Genomic DNA, 21,393 nt, shown 5'->3' with positions numbered 1-21,393 from the left:
TTTTTTTTTGGTTTACAGAATCATAGGGTGGATATTCTTGATGGTTAAGAACTTTGAGAGTATCGATATTCCCAATTGAAAACTTATTGTCACACTGTTATATACACTTCCTGTAAATTTAGTGGTCTCGAAAAACACTCTGCCCATTTGTATTGTGCAAGACTAGCTGTATACAAGCATTTTCATCATGAGTCTTTCTTCATATGGGTAAAGTTCCTTTATCGGTCAAGACGAACAGGGAAGTTGCCGGCGTCTGTTACACTTGGTTAGTCAAAGTGATGTTGTGGCTAGTTATTGGAGAAGAGTGGGAGTTTGAATGCATACCGCGTTGATCATCCCATCGGTCAGTCCAGGACTTGGGGCAAAGAGATCGGTAAGCGAGGAAGAACTGGAGTTTATGGTCAGTCGCCATCACGAGCATTAGAATTTTATGGGCTGAGGCACACCTGTCGGCAGGGCTTGAAGTCTTCACCCTTGGCTAATATGCACTTGTGATAGTCGACATAGTTCTGCCAGCAGTGCTTGGTCCTAGAATTTTGTTGTTAGATGTGCTCCTCATAACCTGTTGAAAGTTGGGTGCGATTGGGAACGTACTGATTTTGGTTAGGGAAGCGAGCGTCAAAACCTGGCAATGGCTGTTAATATGTCGCAAATGAAGAATTGGTCGTGGAGTTCGAGGCTATCTCATCTGGAGATTGCACGAAACTGTCTCTGGAAGTACGTACCAGCTGTATTATCGTCAATTAGCACTGGTTTTTTGCATTCGCCGGGTGGTTTAGGAAGTGGGACATTCAACATACCTGTCACGAATTTGAAGGGCTTTGTCTCGACGGGCTCCTCGGGATCAGCATCTGGGATTTCCCACATCTTGTCGGTTGAAAATAAAGGATTGGCCCTAAGAAAAGACGTTCTGGATTGGCAGTCAATGGTTGATGACCTGGAGCTTCGTGAGGTTGTTTGTCGTTGGTGGAATGCTTTGTGAGTTGGGAGTCCCGTGAGCCGACCGGAAAAGCCAAGACCGTCGACCAATGGTGGCGAATCATTTCCACATCACGAACAATCGAACCATCAAACCACTTCCGAGTTCCACCACTTCCAAAAGCCCGTTTGGACACAGTTTGGTGTCAAACAACCGCAGAAAAACCTCGATTCTACATATCTTGCCTCAGTGATAGCAATTGGCTCCTGTCCGTGAACATGTATGCTACTCGAGTTTTGGCTATGAGGGCTTCTCGCCCCGTCTTTCGGCCTATCCCGGTGCGTTCCCAGTTACCCTTGGATATCAATTGGTGGGATTGTGGGCGCTAACAGCTTTGCAGAAGGAAGAACAGAGTGGTACGGTTTGGCCAGACCCTTTATTGGATATATGAAGAATGGTGCTTGCAGTCTAACGTTGGCACTTAGCTCACACCATCTCTCAACGTCTACGGACCTTGAAGAAGATTCCTCCGGAATTACTTCCTCTTGGTAAGCCATGATAGAGATCCATTGCCTTTTTTGGGGGTTGCCTCATATACTAATACTGTTTTGTGTGTATAGGTTTCGTCCTTTGGTAAGGTCCGATCTCGAGATACTTGGAGGAGATATCTTCTGCTGACCTTGATTCCCCCCTTCTACAGCGTCGCAGTCGGCGCCGGCATCTATTCCAGCATCAGGAAGTTTATGACGGATAAGACCCTTCGCCTAAGCCGCTCAAAGCCAGAGGATCACTGAGATTTGGTCGGGAAACCTGGGGTTCCAGGCGGGTTCTTGTTCGAGAGAGGCGGTATTTGGAAACACGCACCAGCAATCTTCAAATGTGTATTGTTATGCGGGGAGAGAAGCGCCGGTGGTACTTGTTGTAAATATAGCATTTCACGCATGAAGGATGTAGCAATGGTGGATCAAAATCCGAGTTAATCGAAAATCTGAAGCGCCAATATATCCTCCCTTAGCTTTATGCTGGATTTGGTCCGGCGACATCCAGGCCCTCTAGGCCTTGCATTGGATCTGTGCGACTATTGACGGCCGACCTTGCCTGTTCAGCGGCCTGCTTATCCTCCTCGCTGACAGCATGTTGTGCAAGATAGCCCTCCTAGATCGTGGTGTATCCTATTAGATACTAGATACATCAAAGATATCGCTGTGAACACGTACCTGCTCCCAAATAGCAGTCTTGCTTCCAAGTCCTTCGTTGCTATCCTTCTGCGGTTTCGCAGCTGCGACCTTGATAATCCGCCCGTAGAGCTCGCTCTGATCCATATTGTCGATTGCTTCTTTTGCGTCCTGTGCTAACTCAAATTCCACATATCCAAAGCCTCGATGGAGATCAGCGGACGAGGGGAGTTCGGGTTTAGGCAGTGTGATATCGGCGATTTCACCGAAGGGAATGAAGGCCTCAGCGAGTGTCTGCGCTGTGACGCCCTGATCTAGTCCCCCGACGTAAATTGTACTCTTCAGTCTCGATGATTCTGACATGATGGGCCAACTCTTTCACAGCCCCCACTAACCCATAGGCCTTCACTCCAAGTGTCGAAATCGTGTACAGTATATATTTTTCTTCTAACAGGGTGTTTTCGCTAGCCAGCCTTTGAAAACAGCGTAAACCCTTGATCACCACTGGAAACTTGAACTCTCTCACATCCATTTGGAACCGGGATCACGTGACCAAAGTTCTGCAGGCTTCGAAAGTGGATCTGTTGTGGTCGCTCGAGAAGGCCACCTTTTTGGACAAGGAAAGTTGGCCCCCTGGCGTCAACCTGAGGACATACAATTGAATTGCATCCCGCCAGCTGTCCTGTGCTTTACTTTCTTTAAGCATATATTTGCGCTAATTTATAAGCTGGTCGTTTGTTCCCTGTACACCCTCCATCCATTCCTGCACTGGTTGCCCTCGACCGTCCGCCATGGTGCGTCTAAGGGAGATACCCCGGACGGCGACCTTCACCTGGTCTCCTGGGTCCGCTGCTCCCTTCGTTGCTACTGGTACACGCGCGGGCGCAGTTGATGCAGACTTCTCCAACGAAACGTTCCTGGAATTGTGGAATTTGGACTTGGATAATGATAAGCTGGGGCAAGAACTGGAGCCGGTAGCGAAGATCAGTACGGACTCCGGGTGCGTTACGATTTACCCCTGGCTTTTTGGGTGGTCGTGGGTCGCACAGCTCGCAATTGCTGACTATAAATTTTTGCCATAGCTTTCACGATATCGCATGGGCAGAATCGGAAGACCATACTCGAGGAGTGATCGCAGGTGCTCTCGAGAATGGATCTTTAGACCTGTGGGACGCCGATAAACTCCTCAACGGTGCAAGGTTAGCGGATATATTCTGGTTATATGGGCTCTATTCTAATTCCTCGAAGTGATGCACTTATTTCAAGCGCCTCCAAACATACTGGGCCAATCAAGACATTGCAGTTCAACCCGAGGCATTCGAATCTACTTGCTACGGGCGGAGGAAAGGGGGAGGCAAGCGTCTCCTAACACTGCGTTTTAATTACCTGCAACTCGCTAACTCCGGACAGTTATTCATTTCTGATCTGAATAACGTCGACCAAGCCTTCCGATTAGGCAGCGGTGCTGCACGAGTCGACGATATCGAATGCCTCGACTGGAACAAGAAAGTGCCTCATATCTTGGTCACCGGAAGCAGCGCTGGCTTTGTAACAGTGTGGGACGTGAAAACCAAGAAGGAAAGTCTTACATTGAATAATCTTGGCCGGAAAGCGGTCAGCGCTGTGGCATGGGACCCGGAGAAGGTAGTGTCACTCCCATTCACGCTGATAGCCGGAACTTTTGAACTGATCCAATGTAGCCGACCAAACTAATAACTTCTATACCCCTCGAAACCGACCCCTTGATTTTGGTTTGGGATCTACGAAATTCGAACGCTCCAGAACGGGTAGGTTTTTCTCAGGAAAATTTAATACACATATTCTGAATTGATTTAGGTCCTGCGAGGCCACGAGTCCGGTGTGTTGTCACTTTCTTGGTGCGCACAAGATCCAGATTTGCTCTTATCTTGTGGTAAAGACAACCGAACAATTTGCTGGAATCCTCAGACCGGCAATGCATACGGCGAATTCCCAGTTGTGACAAACTGGACATTCCAGACTCGCTGGAATCCACATAACCCGAATATGTTTGCCACTGCCTCCTTTGATGGAAAGATTGTGGTCCAGACTATTCAGAACACTCGACAGGATGCATCGCAAGCAGGAAACAACCAAGAGCAAGCTGTTAACGATGAAGATTTTTTTGCGAAAGCGCAAACCCGCCCTCAAATTTCAACTTTCTCACTCCCCAAAGCCCCCAAGTGGCTTGAGAGACCAGTGACGGCTTCATTCGGATTCGGTGGCAGAGTAGTTTCGGCGGGTTTGAGCTCGGGAAGCCGATCTTCAAAGATCACAATCAGCCATTTTGATGTTGATCCTAATGTGGGCAGCGCCACTGACAATTTTGAGAGCTCGTTGAAAACCGGGGACTTTCGCGGTATTTGTGAATCTCGGATCGCCAGCTCGCAGTGTGAAGAAGAGAAAACCGACTGGAAAGTTATTGAAACTCTGCTCTCCGATAACCCTAGAAAACAGTTGGTTAATTATCTCGGATTTTCCAACGAAGTGGATGAGGCCGCTGATAGTTTATCGAAGCTGGGCCTGGACAAGAAGGAAGCGAACGGCGAAGGTCAGCTTTCTCCGAAAAGTGAAGGGGTCAAGAAACATAAGAGAATAACTTCAATTTTTGAGACAAACGTCGAAGGAGAGAGCTTCCTCGACGAGATAGCTTCTTCTAAGGGAGCAAAAACCAATAACCCATTCCAGATATATACAGGCTCCGAATCTGAAGCAGACAGGGCCATTACCAGGGCCCTATTACTCGGCCAGTTCGAGAAGGCCTTGGACGTGTGCCTTCAAGAGGATCGACTGTCAGATGCATTTATGGTTGCAGTTTGTGGAGGTCAGAAATGTATCGAAAAAGCTCAAGAAGCGTACTTCTCGAAACAATCCGAAGGGCCCAGTTTTGTTCGTCTCCTTGCCTCTGTGGTTGGAAAGAACTTGTGGGATGTCGTTCATAACGCAGGTCTTGCCAACTGGAAAGAAGCCATAGCCGCTATCTGCACGTTTGCCGACGATAAAGAATTCCCTGATCTGTGTGAGGCTTTGGGTGACCGGCTGGAAGAGAGCTACAGGTCGAAAAAGGCAAAGCAAGCCCGAAAAGATGCTTCCTTTTGCTATTTGGCTAGTTCAAAACTCGAAAAGGTTGTTTCGATTTGGATTCAAGAGTTAAAGGAGAATGAAGCCTATAGCATCCAGAACGCGACTGATGACACGAGCTTCTCGATTCATGTTCGTGCTCTTCAGAGCTTCATCGAAAAAGTGACCGTATTCCGTCACGTGTCGAAATTCCAAGATCCGGAGCGACAGAAGTCTTCGGATTGGAAGCTCAGCTCCCTATACGAGAAATACCTGGAATATGCTGATGTAGTGGCGTCCCATGGTCGTTTAGACGTGGCTGAAAAGTACCTTGATCTGTTACCAGCATCGTACCCAGAAGCAGAGGTTGCTAGAAGCCGGATTCAGTTTGCAACAAAGAAGCCTGCTTCCAAAGCAGCAACAGGCCGTGCGCCGGCGCCTCGTCGCCCGCCTACTGCGCCGACACTGACTGGTACTTTCCAGCCAGCTCAAATTCCAACACATAAGGGCCCGGCACCGGGATCGGTCAACCAGTTTGCACCTCCAGCTTTGTCAAAACCGACTAACCCATATGCCCTTACAACTACTACTAGTTACACCTCAGCTGGAGGCACGACTTACACGCCTACTACTGGGTACCAGCCGCCGCAGCCACGGCAATCAAATGTTATTCCTCCTCCCCAGCCGCTGGCTCCACCACCTCAAAGTGGACCAGCAGGTCTTGCGCCGCCTCCAAGAGCTTCAAGTCAGTCTCCCTCGGTAGCTGCCCCATATACTCGAGCAACGAATATACCTGCTTGGAATGATCTTCCTGAAGGCTTTGGAAGAGCTGCAACTCCGCGTCGCAGTACGCCGGTGACAGGTAGCTCTGTGATTAGCTCGCCGTTCCCGAACACACCATCCCTAACCCAACCGGGATCCCAAACGCCCCCTCCGCCTTCCACCATGCCTGCACCGAGGGATAGCGTTCTCCCTCCACCTCCTAAGGGCCCGGCTCCGCCGCGAATGGCGTCCCCTTCCACCGCCGGAATACCTCATGGTTTGCAACCGGCGGAACGACCCCCATCCCGTACTCATGTGTATTCCCCTCCTTTGGCGCAACAAACAAGCCCAGGAATGGCCGTACCTCCTCCAATCCCCCGTGGACCTTCGCCATATAATGCGCCACCCACCGTTCCACCACCCACGAATCGGTATGCTCCGGCCCAGGTATCCCAGCCCACCGGTCAACTGCATGGACAGCCTCCAATCGCACCTCCACCCCACTCATCTATGCCACCACCTCCAGGGCCATATGCTCCACAGCCATTTCAGCAAGCACCAGCGCAAAGTCCCTACGCACCTCCTCCAACCGGTCCGCAAGTCCCACCACCTCCAGTTTCTCAACAAGGATCCCGGCCAAGTACTGCCCAGTCGCAACAAAAGGCACCCCCCGCTCAAAAATATCGTAGGTCTTCTAACAACTACCGTTCAATATATTCAAGTTCCTAACGTCCATTGTAGCACCTGGTGACCGATCTCACATCCCGGCGAACGCTCAACCTATGTACGAAATCCTCTCTTCCGACATGCAGCGTGTTAAGGCCCGCGCACCAGCAGCCTTCAAAGCTCAGGTCAACGATACAGAGCGCCGCTTGAATATTTTGTTTGACCACCTCAACAATGAAGATCTCTTGCAGCCTAGCACCATTGAAAGTATGGCCGAACTCGCCCATGCGATTCAAGTAAAGGATTATGAAACTGCGCAAGCAATTCACTTGGACATCTTAACCAACAAGACTGATGAATGTGGAAACTGGATGGTAGGTCCTCTTCAGGCTCGTCAGATGCTTCTCGCTTATCCGTTTCTCTACGACGCACGATTCTAATGTGTTGTGTCATGTTTAGGTTGGTGTGAAGCGCCTGATTGGCATGAGCAGGGCGACCCCATAATCGGGACATTTTACCGCTGGCACCTATGTGGTCTTGCACTTCCGCTTTTGTTACTTAATTTTTTTGGCTTTGGAATTTTGCTATCTTTAGGACCCGGTTCGTCTCTCCCAGGTAACGTGGACGAGCATAGATGAGATATATGGAATTGCAAAATTGTTTCAATTTAGGTGTCGTTATCCGTGAGATAATCAGCGCCGCGACGGAAGTATGAATTGACACTGTATTGATTAACCTTTGCGATGCGATGCCTTGTTCTACATATAATAGATTGTACTGTCGACAAAAATAGCGAATGGTATATTGGAAATAGTACATCAGATCGGATCCGTAAAATATTCCTTGAAAAACCGAAACCAAACACCATCCAGACATAGTTATAATTAACGTGATCACGCACCCTGCGAAGCAGTCGCACTTCTCGTCATCCCACGGACGCCCCCGCGTACTCCGGCCGGGAAGTTCCTTGCGCTCAACAAAACACCTTTGGCGCTCCTGACCTCTGCTCTGAATGCGGCTATTGCATCCGCTTCTCCACTTGACATGCCCTGCTTATCCCCCTTTGAGTCATCGCCATACGTTCCATACAAAGACGAACTTAGATAGGATGGGGAGCTGTACGCTAGGCTATCAAGGTAGGTCTGCAAGTTGGAAATACGGTCCTTGACGTTGTTGGTCGAGAGATCGTTTTGCATTTCGGCGTAGAGGATGTCGTTGAGCTGGGAGGATATGGAGCTAAGGCGGGAGACGTGGGTGTCTAGTGCCTTTTGGGATTCCGTGAGAGAGTCTGGTTTCGGTAACGTCGAAGGGGGGTTCTCGAGTTCTGGACTGGTTTGGGTAGCGATGTCCCTGTGGAAAAGCTCTGTTGGGTCTGAGGTGATTGAATCTGCTTCTCCCGCCTCTCCCTCGTCCGACGATGCGTGTTTTCGTGATTTCATTGCCGCTGGAGGTATTGTAGAAACGTTTAATTCTAATTTCTCGTTTAGGGTTTCAAGGTTTCGTTGTGCTGTTTCTGCAAGTTCATGTCGCGCGCCGGTAAGGGAGGCAATCATGGGCTTGATTAAAAATTCGCTTGCGCCATACATAGTAGATGCGAGACCCGCAGCGCCATATAACGTATATAGGACCGTTTGGAGGCTTACGAGCGGAGGGGGCTTTGAAGCCTGGGCGAGGAATTCGGGATAGGTTATTATTGGGGGAATATCGCGAGTGGGAGCAGAATTCTGCTGTAGTGTCGAAGACGAAGAAATGGGGGGACTCTCAGACGTGGGCTTCTTAGACGATGTAAATTGCTCCTCTGAAGTTGGACTTGTGGCTGCCGGTTCTTCTTTCTTGTCCTCTGCCGCCTCTGGATGCGTCGATACACCGAGAAGTTTCTTGATGTCGTCTTGTTTTAGGCCTTTGGACTCAAGAAAAGCAGTTTTCTGATCCGTAGGAGCATTACGTATCGACTCATCCTGCAAGAATTGCGATGCTTGCTCGAGCAAGGTCTCCTTATCTGCTGATGGGCTCTCGTTAGGGGAGCTTGGAGGAGTATCCTCCTGGGTTTTCGCGGCACGGTTTGCGGCCAGTTGCCAGCTCGGAATGGAGGGAGTCTTCGGATCAGGCATACCGGCTCTTCAAAACTGAATCCTCAAGAACATCTAATGAAATGATTTCAAGCCGGCAGCATCAGGAGTCCTGGATTCGGTGCATTTATGATTTCACGGCGCGATCACTTGAACGAGGAGAGTTTACCTCGGCTGCTTATGTCATGCATCGGAAACAGCGTGTATTGAGGCCGTAAGTCCCGCGGAGTTCACACCAGGAGAGACGTATGGATATTACGGAGTACACAACAATAAGAAGTACTGTATACCTCCGATTTGCGAATAAAAAATTGTATATTGAAGTACTAAATACCTCTGCATCATCGTGTAATTTATCATCCCAACCAGCTCCAACGTTGACGGCAAGCGATGTCTGTCGTGTGCATCAGAAATCGACAATTAAAGCTTGACAAAAGATCTTACTTTTTTGTTATAAAAGAGCAGGTTGAGGAAACTCATATCTTTTCCTTTTGATTTTGGATAGCTGGGCCTTTGAAGTAACCTCCACCACCCGGTTGGCTTCAGCAAACGACTAGCGACCAAAGCGGCGGGAGGAGACGCATCCAACCAATTTTGTTGGTCGCCCAAGGACATTTGCATAACGTGGCGAGGCCCGACTTGAGCTTGATATTGGCACCGCTGAGTTCAAAATCCATGGCAGAACGGCCAGTCAAGCGTCTTCGCCAACAGGAAGACGGTACGGACGTGCCTCCGTACCACCATATTTCGACTCCAAACGACGCTGGCGAAAGCAGTGACGATTGGCAACCACAGACCCCAAGCAACAGTCGGTAAGTTAAGTCTTATTATTCTTATTTGCACCAAAAGTTCCATGAGCTTTCTGGTCCGGAAAATTCCTCCCCGTCGGGCCATTCTCTGGACTACCAATATCGGCCTTCATTTATTTTTCGAAACCTGGAGATCCTGGCAATTCATACCTATTCTGAAGGCGAATGGAGCACCTGCACATGCAAGGGTCCAGACAAGGCTCTTCTTGTCGCTAGAGAGATGAGAGGTAGCATCAGCATCATGCGACGGTCATTGGGCTTTGTACCAATGAGACACGGTGGATGCGTTAACGCATATACCACCTCTGGAGCATCAGCATCCAACGAGGATGGCTGTCACTTCCCGGCAAATCTTTCTACCTCGCTATTGTTTCCATGAAGCGAACCTCACCCTCACCACATTGCCAATTTCCCCATTTTGCTCCTTTTGTCAGTCCCGTCAGCTTTTGTAAATGATTTCGCCACTCTCTCAATTTTGAGGCCCTTGCGCCCTGTCTCTTTGTCGCCTCCTTTCCAGTTCTTTTGAATTTCCTATTTTGCATTGTGTAAATCTTCCAGACACTGTGTCACAGCTTGAGATCTAAAACCATGACTTCTGGTCGTACCCTCCGCTCGCGAGCTGCGCTGACCAAAACACCAAGCAACGCGCCTTCCGCGGGTAGCATGTCAAGGCCACAGAAAGCCACGGGAGGAATACAGTCTTCCCCTTCAGTTACGGTCTCTCGATCGCCATCAAGCCCACCTGAAGAAACCAAGAGGTCGATTCGCTTAACAGTAAAAATGCCAGCCAGCAAACTCCGTGAAGTCACGTCTAGCGCAGACGCCCGTCCTCACAATATATTTACGGAGCCAGTGGTCATCACTGGGCCAAGAAGCAGTCGATCTAAAAAGAAAATTGTCGAGGTTGATAGCGACGAAGAAGATGATGATCTGGAATCTGCTATAGAAGCAGAAGAAGAAGAAGATGATGATGATGATGATGATGGTGATGATGCAGCGAATGATGTCGATGAAGATGAAGAAGATGAAGAAGATGACGAAGAGGAGGAGGATGATGACGATGATGCAGATGCTGAAGCGGACGAAGACATCGACGCTGAAGGTGATCCTGATCCGGACGTTGATGCTGAAGGCGATATCGATATGGATGATGTCCCCCCAGTTTCTCACCACCATCGGTCGAGACCAACTGTCACCGTGACTCCGGTAGCAGCAGCTAAGGTGAGAAACGTCGAAGCCAGGAATGTTGATTTAGAGGAAGAAGACGACGATGACGACGAAGAGCTCTCTGAATTGGGCTCAGAGCCTGAAGCGGAAAAAGGTGAAGACACCATTCTCCAAGAAGAAGGAGAGGACGAAGAGGAGGTTGAAGAAGAAGAGGATGAAGAGATGGAGGAAGAAGATGAAGAGGATGAAATTGCCACTCCGATGGAAGCCAGCCGCGCAAGCTCGCCAGGCTACACTAGCAGAATGACCAAACGTCAAAGAGAGCGCTTACAGTATGGGGACTTCTTGCAATTGCCTATGGGTAAGTAGGTTGTTCGAAGAATTACACTGCACTAGCGGAAAACTGATAAAATTGTGATAACGATAGAACCGCAAGTTAAAAAGCATTTGACAGCGGAGGAGCACGCAATGCGCCGCGCTGAAATGGCACGACGGAGGAAGAACCTCAGCGAGAAACGTAACGAAGAAGAAAAAGTAAGCATCATTGAACTAGCGAGAGTTCTTAACTAGGCTGTGTGCTGACGGGCTTTCTAGATGGATACTATCAACAAGCTACTCAAAAAGCAGGCACCGAAACGTCGAGGCAAAATTAGCGCTGCAGAAACGGCAGGAGAGGCTTCTCCACGGGTTCAAGAGGCTGAGGAAGGCTCTCAACCCGAGCCTACTATGGTGCGATATGTCATGAACAGAGATGGCTGCAGGCTGGGCGTACCAAACGAGTGGCTTGGGACACCTGCCGGCCTAGTCTTTGGAAGCCGTACCGCAGTCCCTAGTGGCCAGGGACATGGTAGACTTGTGGAGGAACTATGAGATTATGCAACATCCGTCTACTTGCTATATTGTTGAGCATCTGTGTCTGGTTTTATTTGGCTGCTGTACTATATTAATCTAGCGGAAACGATGGAAATTGGCTCGAGTATATGGATGTGACGAGGTGATAGTATGTACGGTACGGAGTACACACGTTTCGGTTATTAAAACTGATCACCTGTCTATGATCTACATCTATGATACAATGTAGGCTGCGCATATTTGGCAGCTCTTTGGTGTCCAACGATGTCGAGAGGAGCAATAGGGCCATCCGTTCTCAACTCTTTCTCTCCCCTTTCGTCTCTTCCTTCAGGCTTCAGGATTCAAAGAGGATCCTGTACCTGGTTAGAGCCGCTTGTTGCGTAGCATATGGCCGAATGGCAGCCTCTATGAACCTAATGGCCTCCTGTATGGAGCCTTTTCGGCGAGCGCACGCATGCCGCTGGTGGTGCAGTAATGGCTAGTCAAATGCTCTCCAATCCAGCCGCAAGCGGCTTGTTCAAACTTCCCAACATTTTCTTTAGAAATTCTTGTTCATTCCTAGGAAGTTGTGCTCGAATCCTCATTTGTCTTCCCTCTACTCCACCAACTACCGGTATTTTCCAATGAGGAGGTTTTCGGGGATTCTGTACTCGTCGACGCGGAGTCGGACGTCGATTGGCTTGTAAGGCTGGACATCTCGGTATTGGTAGATAACGCGGCTTCTTTAACTCCGTAGGTGCTACCTTGACTGTATGAAGGTGTGTTCTGTCAGGCCTAAGATATTTCCATTTTTCTTCCCCTCTTGCTGTGCTTCTGCCGGAGAGTCTCAGTGAAAGGATAAACTAACTGGGATTGTTGGAATTTTTTCGCCTCGCGATCCGCATAAGCCGGTTGGAAAACGATATATCCTATAAGGAGCAACGATCAATCCTCATAGATCGGAGTAGATACTGAAATTGTGATTCGGCGGGTACATGTGTAGTTACCATTCAGAATGCCGAAGCCCACAGCCAGGGCGACAGGGAAAAGTCCGCTGCCTCGTGCCATTACTAGCTGTAGCGGCGGCCGAAAGCCGCACTAGTTCCTCCTGTAGCTAATTAGCTAACCATTTAGTGAACCGGGCGACAGTCTCATCTTGCCTTTGCTTTGATCCCAGAGAGGGCTTGCTTCGCGTTCGACGGCAGCGCAACTGTCCGCAGCACTGGAGAATTTCGGCCGTTCACGGCTCGCTAGATGAAATCCCCCTTTGGGTAGCTCAGTGGGTTGTCCATCATATCAACTAGTTTTATTATGTAATAAATCAGGTCTTGGCAAACGAAAACGCGCTCATCAATTCCTGATAGTGCCGGCGCGTCTTCAAACGCGTCCCCAACAGCATTGAGGGAAATCAGAGCAATTTGAATGTCACATCCTCAACATCGCCATCACGTACTCTGGAATGACGAGATAAAGAAATGGGTTGTTACAAATGGAACAATGGCGGGAGCGTGGCTACGTCCCCGACTCTGATGACGAGGATGAACTGGACATTCTTCGGGGGCCTGAACTCGAGGAATTAGACGATGATGACCCATTACAAGGCGATACTGGGCTGTTTGCTCGATCAACAACGGCGAATAAGGATTCGAACATTGCCCGTCTACAAGCCAGTTTTATTAGGTCTGAGCAGAGTGAACCTCCCTCATCGCCGGACGAACTACACTTTGACGAGCATCTACCAGCCAGAGCCCCGGCCAGACATATTGTTAAGGCCTTCACAACGTTGAATGATGATCTTGATGGTGACGGAGACGGGTCCTCATCCCTTTCGTCTCCCCCATCCACGATCACCTCCCCGTGGTCAACCAAGAGCGCCCAATTGGACCAGAGTCGAGCTGCAACGGTCGAAGAACATCCAAAGGAAGACGTTATACAACTCGAAGAAATACCCGACGATATTCTTCCAGGTATTCATGGGCATCACGGCAGGTCTTTAAGACAACGAAATGCTATCCAATTGCATCCATACCTTTTGGAAAATGCTCAGTATCAAAGGCTGCTAAAAGCAAGAGGCTTACAACCTGTCCGTGTCAACATCGTTGACCATGCACCTCAAAAGGATTCAGATGAGAGTCAAAACCAGCTCTATCAAGATGCAAACGCTCTGCCTTCAAGCAGTCCGGACGTTTCTTTCCATTTCCCACCCTCGTCTCCTGGACCAGTAGAACCGACCGATACCAGACGTCCTCCGCTATGTCCTTCGTCGAACCAACCTCAAGTCGTTATTCGCAAGTACAGCAGAAAAACATACGGCTCTTCCAGAACAGAACGAAACGATAAAGCCTGGCAAAGCAATAAACGCCGCAAAATTTCAAATAGCAACGAAGAAGCCAGGGCCACTGTCCAGGTTTCATCCAGCCAGGACCAGGTCGCTGTGGTCGATAATATTATTAGCCGTTCTCAAGGAACCAGTATTTTTGATGTACCTCTCTCACCACCGCCTTCTGGCAGCCTCTCGTCTGCACAATCATTTCAAAGTCCACGAGATGCAAATGAGTTTCGCTTTCCTCCTGGAATGACACCCCCCACCGTTGCCACCCCAACCACGGAGACACGCTCAAGGTCGAACGGTGTACAGACCATTTTTGCGGAGCTTTTGTCAGAAGCCGAATCAGAAAATGACATTGAAACGGTTCAGCAGGCCGACAGTGACTCCACTCCAGAGACCTCAGAAGCGGAGTCTACCGAATTAAGAAGAATAAGGCGAAAAATTAAGGGCGTCCTTCCCGCCTCATGGCTAAGACTTGATCTTCAAGAACAGGAAAAGAAAGCCAAAGAGGCATCCAGAAAGGAAGCATTGAAATTCGCCAACCGTCAACGAGAAAATGCCAAGGGTATTGCTCGAAAAATATCTAGAACTGGCAATGAGAGGATCAATACAGGTGGCTCCCGTGCAACTGCCTTTCTGATATCTGACGATTCTGGCTCTGATGTAGAGCTCGTGGGATCCGTGAAGCCTTCTTACCACTCGAATACAACCTCCAGACGGCCCAACGGACTGGAGAGTCTCGTGATGGATTTAGACGACGAAGCTGATATTCCGGAAGACAATCGAATTGATTACATGTATCCTGCGCCGCGTCATTATATATCATCCGATAAACGCGTGTCATTAGGCCCTAAGGGGGGCAGGAAAAGAGAAAATAATTCTACTTCTAGGAGAACCCAAGGCTCAACCCGCAAACCCAGGCGACAGGCAAGGATTACCGATACTATAAGTAGGCGAGACCGGTCAGAAAACAAGGTCCCCAGGATACCTAGACTAGGTATACTTGATGCTCCGGATCTCAAAAACAGACCTTCACATTGCCAGCCCCAGTTCCTCCGGGTTGCGGCTCGTTGTGCCCGAAGAAGGCGCAATTATGCACGACAAAGTCAGAGCCGCAAATTTTTCCGATTGGGCAATAGGGATGACACGCAAGATATTAACGAAACGCTACGTGCATGGAGAAACGGGACGATAGCACAGAATTGCCTTGTCAGTTGGGAAAGCACGAAAGAATGCCCAGGTTTACAAATACGGAGCAATTCCGATCCTACGCTTCTTCAGCGTGGCCCTAGCGACGTTAATGATTCTCTTGATGTACCAATGGGCGATTCTCCCTCTAACCGTCTGGATGCTGCTGTGATTGGTAGAGAAAATATCGACCGGACATTCCACCAACATGAAATGGATTCGGTACGAAGTCGACCGGCAACGACACCCAAAGCCAAACAAAGCCGACTACCTCGCCATGGATTCGTTGTTTCCTCTTTTAAGCGACGTGTTCCAAGGCCAGTGGAAATGGACAGCAGCTCCAAAGCATATGTTAGTGGCGGAGGCGCTTCTTTCTCCTTCCAAAAGACGCTCTCCACGTTGAATGCGGACTATAGACAGCTGAACAGAAATGATCGACTTCCATTAGCAAGATTCCTTTCCCGAAACGGTCGCCCAATGCCTAGGGGAACCGAGTCCATACTTCCACCTAAGGGCGGCAAAAGCATAACCCAAACGCTATTCCCTAAAACTAACATCTCCCTGCCCAGAGAGCCAAGGAAGCGAAGACCTCAACACATCGATTCGGAGGCGGTTGAGTATCGTCAACCTCTTGAACATGACTTCAATGTGGTTCCAGCGGATTCTGTGAAATCTGCTGAGATAGGCGAATCCCGGCCTTTAAGAGGCCTTCATCCAACGCTACAATGGTATACCGTTGACTTCGACACGTTCCCTCTCCAGGCTGGCACTTATTTCCACGAGTCTACTTTTATTGGAAGCGGTGAGTTCGCCCGGTCATTGAACTTGTTATCTCGGGATCTTGATAGGAATTGCGGTCAATCTACTATATTCGATGGTAATCATGTCTATCGATGGGGTACATGGAATGATACATTATCTTCCGAACTTGGGACCTTGCTGGAGAGAATCGTGGTCACCCCGACGAGGTCTGGTGCAAGGCATGACCATGCACAGGCTAGCTCTCCTTCGCACAGAACGCAACTATTACAACTTTACAGATCTGTCATCCTGTTTGCCAGCGATACACTTAGTTTTAGCGACCCCGTTGATAGGAAAATTTGTGTTGAGAGGTGCTTGTCTATTCTTTCTATATTACGCGATGGGACTCGATCATATACCCCTGACATCGAAAATTTGGAAGAGCTTGAATACAGTGTTCAGATCGAAATGTTCAACCTGGTGCTTGCGAATCAAATCCAACAAATTGCATCGCACGAACTTATTGCATCGAGAAAAGCGCTTGAAATCGGTAATGTGATGAGCGACTTTGCTAGTCGTGTTCTTCAAATGCTGCTAAGTGACTCCGGAACATATTGCATCAGAAAGTTTCTCGAGGAAAACAAGCGTCTAGAGAAGAGAGAGGCAGGAATTCGACAGGAATACCCCCTTGTGGATGCATACCTTGTGACTCGACGCATTATTTACGGTCAGGTTCAACCCACAAAACCAATGGCCAGTGACCCTGTTTCAAAAGGTCTCTGGGCATTGGCTCTCGACCGGTGCCTCGAAGATATTCGAGATTTAGAAAGGATCTGGCGAAGCTTATTTTCACTCCTGCCTCTCCAAGAGTTTGATGAATTAGGAATTTTCCGAGTGGGCCTCCGATTCAAAGATTGCCAGAGTCACTGGGGTGTCGTCGCTCAATTGATATCAAAGGTCTTTGAGATATATAAAGTTGATGGTGGTGGGCAAAGCCCCTCCTTCAATAGATATGTTAGAGCTCTTTTTCATCGCTGCTTCCATTTAATAAAAGGGTGGGGATGGCAACATTGCATTCCTATACTTGAAAACCTCTTCGATTTCTTTGCACGGAATTTATTCCACAACCTCCGAAATGAACCTACATATGGATCCCCGACCTTCCTTAACGACCTTGATAAGTCGCCAGCCCTCGATGTCGATTCAAGTGACACTTGTTTCCACATATTTTTAAAAATTGTTGCAACGGCATTACGTTCCATGACTACGTTCCAAGATAAAAAGAAGATCCGAAATATCGCCTGGCGTCTGCTACCAAACCACGGCCGAGTTTATCCAAAGGACCAGCCTCTGCGTGAAGAAGATCTTGACGCTCTGCGAAATCATCATGATCTCCTATGTACACTTTATTGGTCAGTTCCGGACGGGTGCCGACCACGTCCAGAAACCATTCGACATTTAGTACATCCCGCAACGTCTCATAAAGAAGCGTGCAGTATTAATATTCATGCCTGGTCTAGGCTGGTAAGGTTCAAATTGTCCACAGGAGAGGAAGGATCAGGTCTTATGGAGTTTGCCAATTGGCATAGCGACTTTACTGTGGAAATGCTGAAGCAACACTCGCTTGCTCGGACAGAACTGGAGAATGCAGTTGTCCTGGCTTCTACATTCGCTCGCCAATCCATTGAAAATGCAATCACCAAAAATCAGAGACAAATAGAGTCCCTCATCAACAGCGCTCTAACTGGCATGAAGAAAGCGCTGGAGACAGCCACGACTATGTCTCACGCTATGATATTAATGGAGAAGCTTCCTATCGAGAAGCTGCTGGGCTTGTTCAATCCATCAATGAGGCGGCTGAACGGAGTTGTGTGCCAAACCTTAGAGTTGTTGCATGCTTATACAGCCATGGGAAGCCAGACCCAGAGGTCCCAGGTGTCTGTTGATACTAGTGAGGACAGTCAAGATTATGGTGATTGGACCGGATTTGAAGAAATATACGATCAGCAGATGAACGTAGCGGACCCTGCGATTACCTACATAGACACTGTTATTCGGCCTGCGCTCTCTCGATTTGTATCGCGTGTCTTCGGAGAGGACCAGACGCCCGACGATTCTCTGCTCACGACTGCAATAGATACATGGGTAGAGGTGGCAAATGTTCTTGTCAAACATCGATTGCGACAATGGGATAGTTACCTTAACCTCTATGATGGAGAATCTTGGGCATCCCTGAGAATGACCGACCAGACAAGGAGGTTTATGCCATATTTCCTTGCAAGCCTCATTTGTAAAGATTCTGGTGCCCTTTCTGAATGCCGATCTCGAATATTCAACCACTGGATCGAATCGTTAGTAGAAAGGGGTTCGTTGCTTAAATTTCAGCATAGCTTGACCACTGCTATCCTCAACGGGTGCCACAGGGATCCTCTCTTGGACAACTTGCCGTTTTCAGTGCATAAAGCGAGTGAGCGATATGCCATATCATTGGATGAGTTTTGCCAGAGGAGAATATCACTTCTCTCGTGCCTTCTCTCGAATATGCGGGAGCACCTAACCAAGCTCGAGGAAAGGAATCAGCCCGACGTGTACTTGCGCAGCGAATACTGTGAGATAATTAGAACTTTAATGGCCAAAATGCGGCGGAACTATGAGGAGCTTGGAAGTCCCAATGGCTCAGGCCATGGTTCCTATGTGGGCTTTGTTCACCGGGTAGTCGAGTTCTTGCAACAACATTCTCAGAGTATATGCCCCATAGACGAATTTTTCATGGACCCAACCACATTTCCGCTCCCTGCTTCTGACCCGACTTATGTGGTTGCCAAGATCAAGAGCTATGGTACTCGTTTGTCAGTTGTTAAAATTGCGAAACAGCTTGTTATGTTTGTTCAGAACGTATCCGAGCGAGCAGCGGTAGATGGCCACCAGGTTTATCTCGTGGACCAGGTTTATAAAGCGATGCACCACACGTACAGTGAAAAAGATCATGGACAACCATATCTTCGTTCGTTTCTCTTACAATGCGTGTTTCCTGCCTACGTTGAAAACGCTTTTAGCAATCCAGTCGGCTGGATTTTAGTACGACCATTATTACAGTCGACCAGCCGTATATTCTTGGATCTATTATTAGACGTGGACACAGCACATCATCGGTATATCTCTCTCATTGTGGAATGCATACTCGCTTACTTCGTCTCCGTGGACCATGCACTCCGACTCCTAACTGATCATCCGGGACTCCTCGAGGAAGCGTCAGTCCTACTCACACTCATCTCATTCTTGGAAACGATTCTTGCCTCTCTACCACTCATCGATTACCTTTACCGCATCTCAGAGAGTGCCATTCCATTGGTGTTGTACGTGAGTTACTTCAAACAATTCATCCTCTTCGCTGTGTCTTCGCTCTTCGATCCGTCCGCCGCCAGAGCGCCTGATTACATTGAGTTCACTGGCAATAAATTATCAACTACGCCCGCATTTTTCAAAGATATTCGAGAATTCGCAACCAAACAACTTCAGAAATCTCTGAGGAATGATTGGTCTTTGCACAATGGGCAATACTTTGTACGAAGGGGAATGCAGAGTAAAACGGTTATCGTCGATCCGGCCTGTCTGAACGGAGATGTGGCGATGGCAGGGTTCGTGAACACCGCAGAAGTATTTTTTGGTGTATTGGAAGGGTTACAGGCATTTTCATCAGTAACCTGCTGTTAAGACTCCCAATGGAATGATAAAGTTATGATTGCAATAGTAAATATTTATTAGATTCCAATAGATATCGTGGATGAGATATGACTGAATGGTGATGTACGCCTTTTAAAACACGAGTCCATTGAAGTAGGTCTGCATGTGTAGTTAGTGTCGCGTGGCGTGAAAAGCCACAGCATTCCCTCGGGGTCAAGGAAGAGACAGCTTCCAGTTGAGCTGAGCTCAGTAGCATTATGTAAGGCTACTTCTGGCCAATAAGGCATGCCAACAATTTGATGAATAACTCAGATGGGTTGGAGCTGACATATCTCAAATTGGCTTACCAGCCCCAGGTGACACAACAAAATAATTGGATGTCTGCTTTGGCAAGCTTTCACTCTCTTGTTGACATTGCATGAGATACCAACCATTTCTCAATTTTGAGCCACTGATGAAAAAGACCAAGGGTATTGTTCAGGCACACTTGGATCTGCTTGAACCCAAGCCAGAATTTTTTCTCCTGAATTGACAGGATGGCCTCATTGAATGGAACCATGTCCTCAATGTATGGAGTACACAGAGGCTTTTCCTTTCCGTCTTGCGTGTCCAGACCATGTCATTTAATTGAGATATGGCTGGATGGGGCAACCTGCTCCGGCTGGATAGCTGCTAATAAGGCAGCTGGTTTGGTGGAGTGACATAATCAATCAATTGATTTGAAAGATTGCTGATCATGTTCATTGGTCAGAAGCTGATCCGCATCAACACCATCCATTCAATTTTCTCACATTCAATACAAGTACAACTACGGAGTATTCAGACAGCAGATTCAACCTCAAGCTCAAACCTCTAGCTCCAGAGTACCATGTCGAAATTTATCCAATCCTATACCACAATCCCAAAGGAGCTCTTTCGCCTGAACAATGGCCCAGCCGTTCGTCTGCGTGCATACCCAGGCCCCCAGAGGCCAACGGGCCTCTTCGACCTACTAACGTACGGTGGAAATGTCAGGCCGAAGGCGCTCAGCCCAACCACGTACATGGGTGAGAACTTACCATCAATGTGATTTGGAAGTGGTAGACTAATATGTTCTAACCCTGTGTCCCTCTGTATTTAGCACCCAATGGAGCTTCGATGCGACCCAATACTCCAAAGATGCATAGGCTTGTTGACGCCCTCAGAGGAAATTCAATTCGCATTTATTCAATACCTGCAGGTTTGTGAGACTGCAGACCCTTGACCCATATGTACCTGGTCAAGTTCGGAAAGAGATGACTTTAGATGGTGAGCCAGAAGTCTGAAGAAATGCATGTCTGTGTATTAACTGCCTTAGATTTGAATACTAAAATCACATGTTTTTTGGGGGGAAGGGGGAAATGTTTAACAAAGGAAGAATGGTTGCGGCTGTATCCAGAGCCTACAGAGACTGAATAAAGGGATTGCATGTCATATGTACTTGGCAAGCCTGCTTTGATATAATGTAGATGGACAGGAGTCCATGACACCCATTTCTGCAGAGATCAACATTTGAGGCATTCTTTGCATACCAAAGTTTGATAATCCCTTCTTCAACTACCATTGGAGGCTTAACTGGGCCTTTGGGAGTATATCGTCCACATCAACTTGTTCAGCTATCAGTAGTATGTATGATTGCCATGTGGGACAGCTCTGCGTGGCTACAAGTGAAGCGGGCCACACAAAAACCATCAGTTCCTCATGAAAGATTCCATATATCATCCAACCTTGGTTTTTGGTCTGTTCTCATGTTTTCTTGTAGTTTTGTCCCGGGTGTGTTAGCTGTTGAGCTTCCGGGTCTCGGACATGCTAGGGCTCTCCACCAGAGTTTCTTCATTTTGAGACTATGTATAAAAGGATTCTGCTCTGACCATTGCGTCCCTTACAAATGTTTGACATCTTTTATTTGTAACTCAGGTATCCTGGTATCGAGTTGGTTGCAATTTGTTCATTGGTA

At 48.2% G+C, this 21,393-nt stretch overlaps 9 protein-coding genes across 9 annotated transcripts; 5 read left to right on the top strand and 4 right to left on the bottom strand.

The window, feature by feature from the left end:
• Positions 1 to 218: 218 nt before the first annotated feature.
• COX12 (Cytochrome c oxidase subunit 6B) lies at positions 219 to 867 on the bottom strand (the record flags this gene model as incomplete). The annotated part of the gene is made up of 5 exons (XM_066123214.1): positions 219 to 253; positions 325 to 388; positions 447 to 528; positions 595 to 625; positions 726 to 867. The coding sequence occupies 5 exons, from the start codon at positions 865 to 867 to the stop codon at positions 219 to 221; spliced, it is 354 nt and encodes a 117-aa protein (XP_065979288.1).
• D8B26_000386 (uncharacterized protein) lies at positions 801 to 2,079 on the top strand. The gene is made up of 4 exons (XM_066123213.1): positions 801 to 1,257; positions 1,320 to 1,335; positions 1,405 to 1,467; positions 1,540 to 2,079. Exons 1-4 carry the CDS (start codon positions 1,198 to 1,200, stop codon positions 1,554 to 1,556), a joined length of 156 nt encoding a protein of 51 aa, XP_065979287.1. The 5' UTR covers positions 801 to 1,197; the 3' UTR covers positions 1,557 to 2,079.
• On the bottom strand, positions 1,937 to 2,457 carry D8B26_000385 (uncharacterized protein; the record flags this gene model as incomplete). Its single annotated transcript, XM_003071211.2, has 2 exons — positions 1,937 to 2,074; positions 2,137 to 2,457. The coding sequence occupies 2 exons, from the start codon at positions 2,455 to 2,457 to the stop codon at positions 1,937 to 1,939; spliced, it is 459 nt and encodes a 152-aa protein (XP_003071257.2).
• A 320-nt stretch (positions 2,458 to 2,777) lies between these two features.
• SEC31_2 (protein transport protein S31) lies at positions 2,778 to 3,345 on the top strand (the record flags this gene model as incomplete). Its single annotated transcript, XM_066123212.1, has 2 exons — positions 2,778 to 3,094; positions 3,177 to 3,345. The coding sequence occupies exons 1-2, from the start codon at positions 2,886 to 2,888 to the stop codon at positions 3,343 to 3,345; spliced, it is 378 nt and encodes a 125-aa protein (XP_065979286.1). The 5' UTR covers positions 2,778 to 2,885.
• Positions 3,346 to 4,119: 774 nt separating this feature from the next.
• Positions 4,120 to 7,104, top strand: SEC31_1 (protein transport protein S31; the record flags this gene model as incomplete). The annotated part of the gene is made up of 3 exons (XM_066123211.1): positions 4,120 to 6,619; positions 6,676 to 6,974; positions 7,060 to 7,104. The coding sequence occupies 3 exons, from the start codon at positions 4,120 to 4,122 to the stop codon at positions 7,102 to 7,104; spliced, it is 2,844 nt and encodes a 947-aa protein (XP_065979285.1).
• A 389-nt stretch (positions 7,105 to 7,493) lies between these two features.
• Positions 7,494 to 8,711, bottom strand: D8B26_000382 (uncharacterized protein; the record flags this gene model as incomplete). Its single annotated transcript, XM_003071209.2, has 1 exon — positions 7,494 to 8,711. One exon carries the CDS (start codon positions 8,709 to 8,711, stop codon positions 7,494 to 7,496), a length of 1,218 nt encoding a protein of 405 aa, XP_003071255.2.
• Positions 8,712 to 9,234: 523 nt separating this feature from the next.
• Positions 9,235 to 11,845, top strand: D8B26_000381 (uncharacterized protein). Its single transcript, XM_003071208.2, has 4 exons — positions 9,235 to 9,481; positions 10,120 to 11,006; positions 11,073 to 11,179; positions 11,240 to 11,845. The coding sequence occupies exons 1-4, from the start codon at positions 9,345 to 9,347 to the stop codon at positions 11,513 to 11,515; spliced, it is 1,407 nt and encodes a 468-aa protein (XP_003071254.2). The 5' UTR covers positions 9,235 to 9,344; the 3' UTR covers positions 11,516 to 11,845.
• A 210-nt stretch (positions 11,846 to 12,055) lies between these two features.
• Positions 12,056 to 12,544, bottom strand: D8B26_000380 (uncharacterized protein; the record flags this gene model as incomplete). The annotated part of the gene is made up of 3 exons (XM_066123210.1): positions 12,056 to 12,245; positions 12,345 to 12,405; positions 12,484 to 12,544. 3 exons carry the CDS (start codon positions 12,542 to 12,544, stop codon positions 12,056 to 12,058), a joined length of 312 nt encoding a protein of 103 aa, XP_065979284.1.
• A 421-nt stretch (positions 12,545 to 12,965) lies between these two features.
• D8B26_000379 (uncharacterized protein) lies at positions 12,966 to 19,455 on the top strand (the record flags this gene model as incomplete). Its single annotated transcript, XM_003071207.2, has 1 exon — positions 12,966 to 19,455. One exon carries the CDS (start codon positions 12,966 to 12,968, stop codon positions 19,446 to 19,448), a length of 6,483 nt encoding a protein of 2,160 aa, XP_003071253.2. The 3' UTR covers positions 19,449 to 19,455.
• Positions 19,456 to 21,393: the final 1,938 nt, after the last annotated feature.

The sequence above is a fragment of the Coccidioides posadasii genome, chromosome 1, assembly GCF_018416015.2.
Source record: "Coccidioides posadasii str. Silveira chromosome 1, complete sequence".
Classification (NCBI taxonomy): domain Eukaryota; kingdom Fungi; phylum Ascomycota; class Eurotiomycetes; order Onygenales; family Onygenaceae; genus Coccidioides; species Coccidioides posadasii.
Note: the sequence above shows the minus strand (reverse complement) of the source record. Positions and strands in the feature narration are given on the sequence as shown.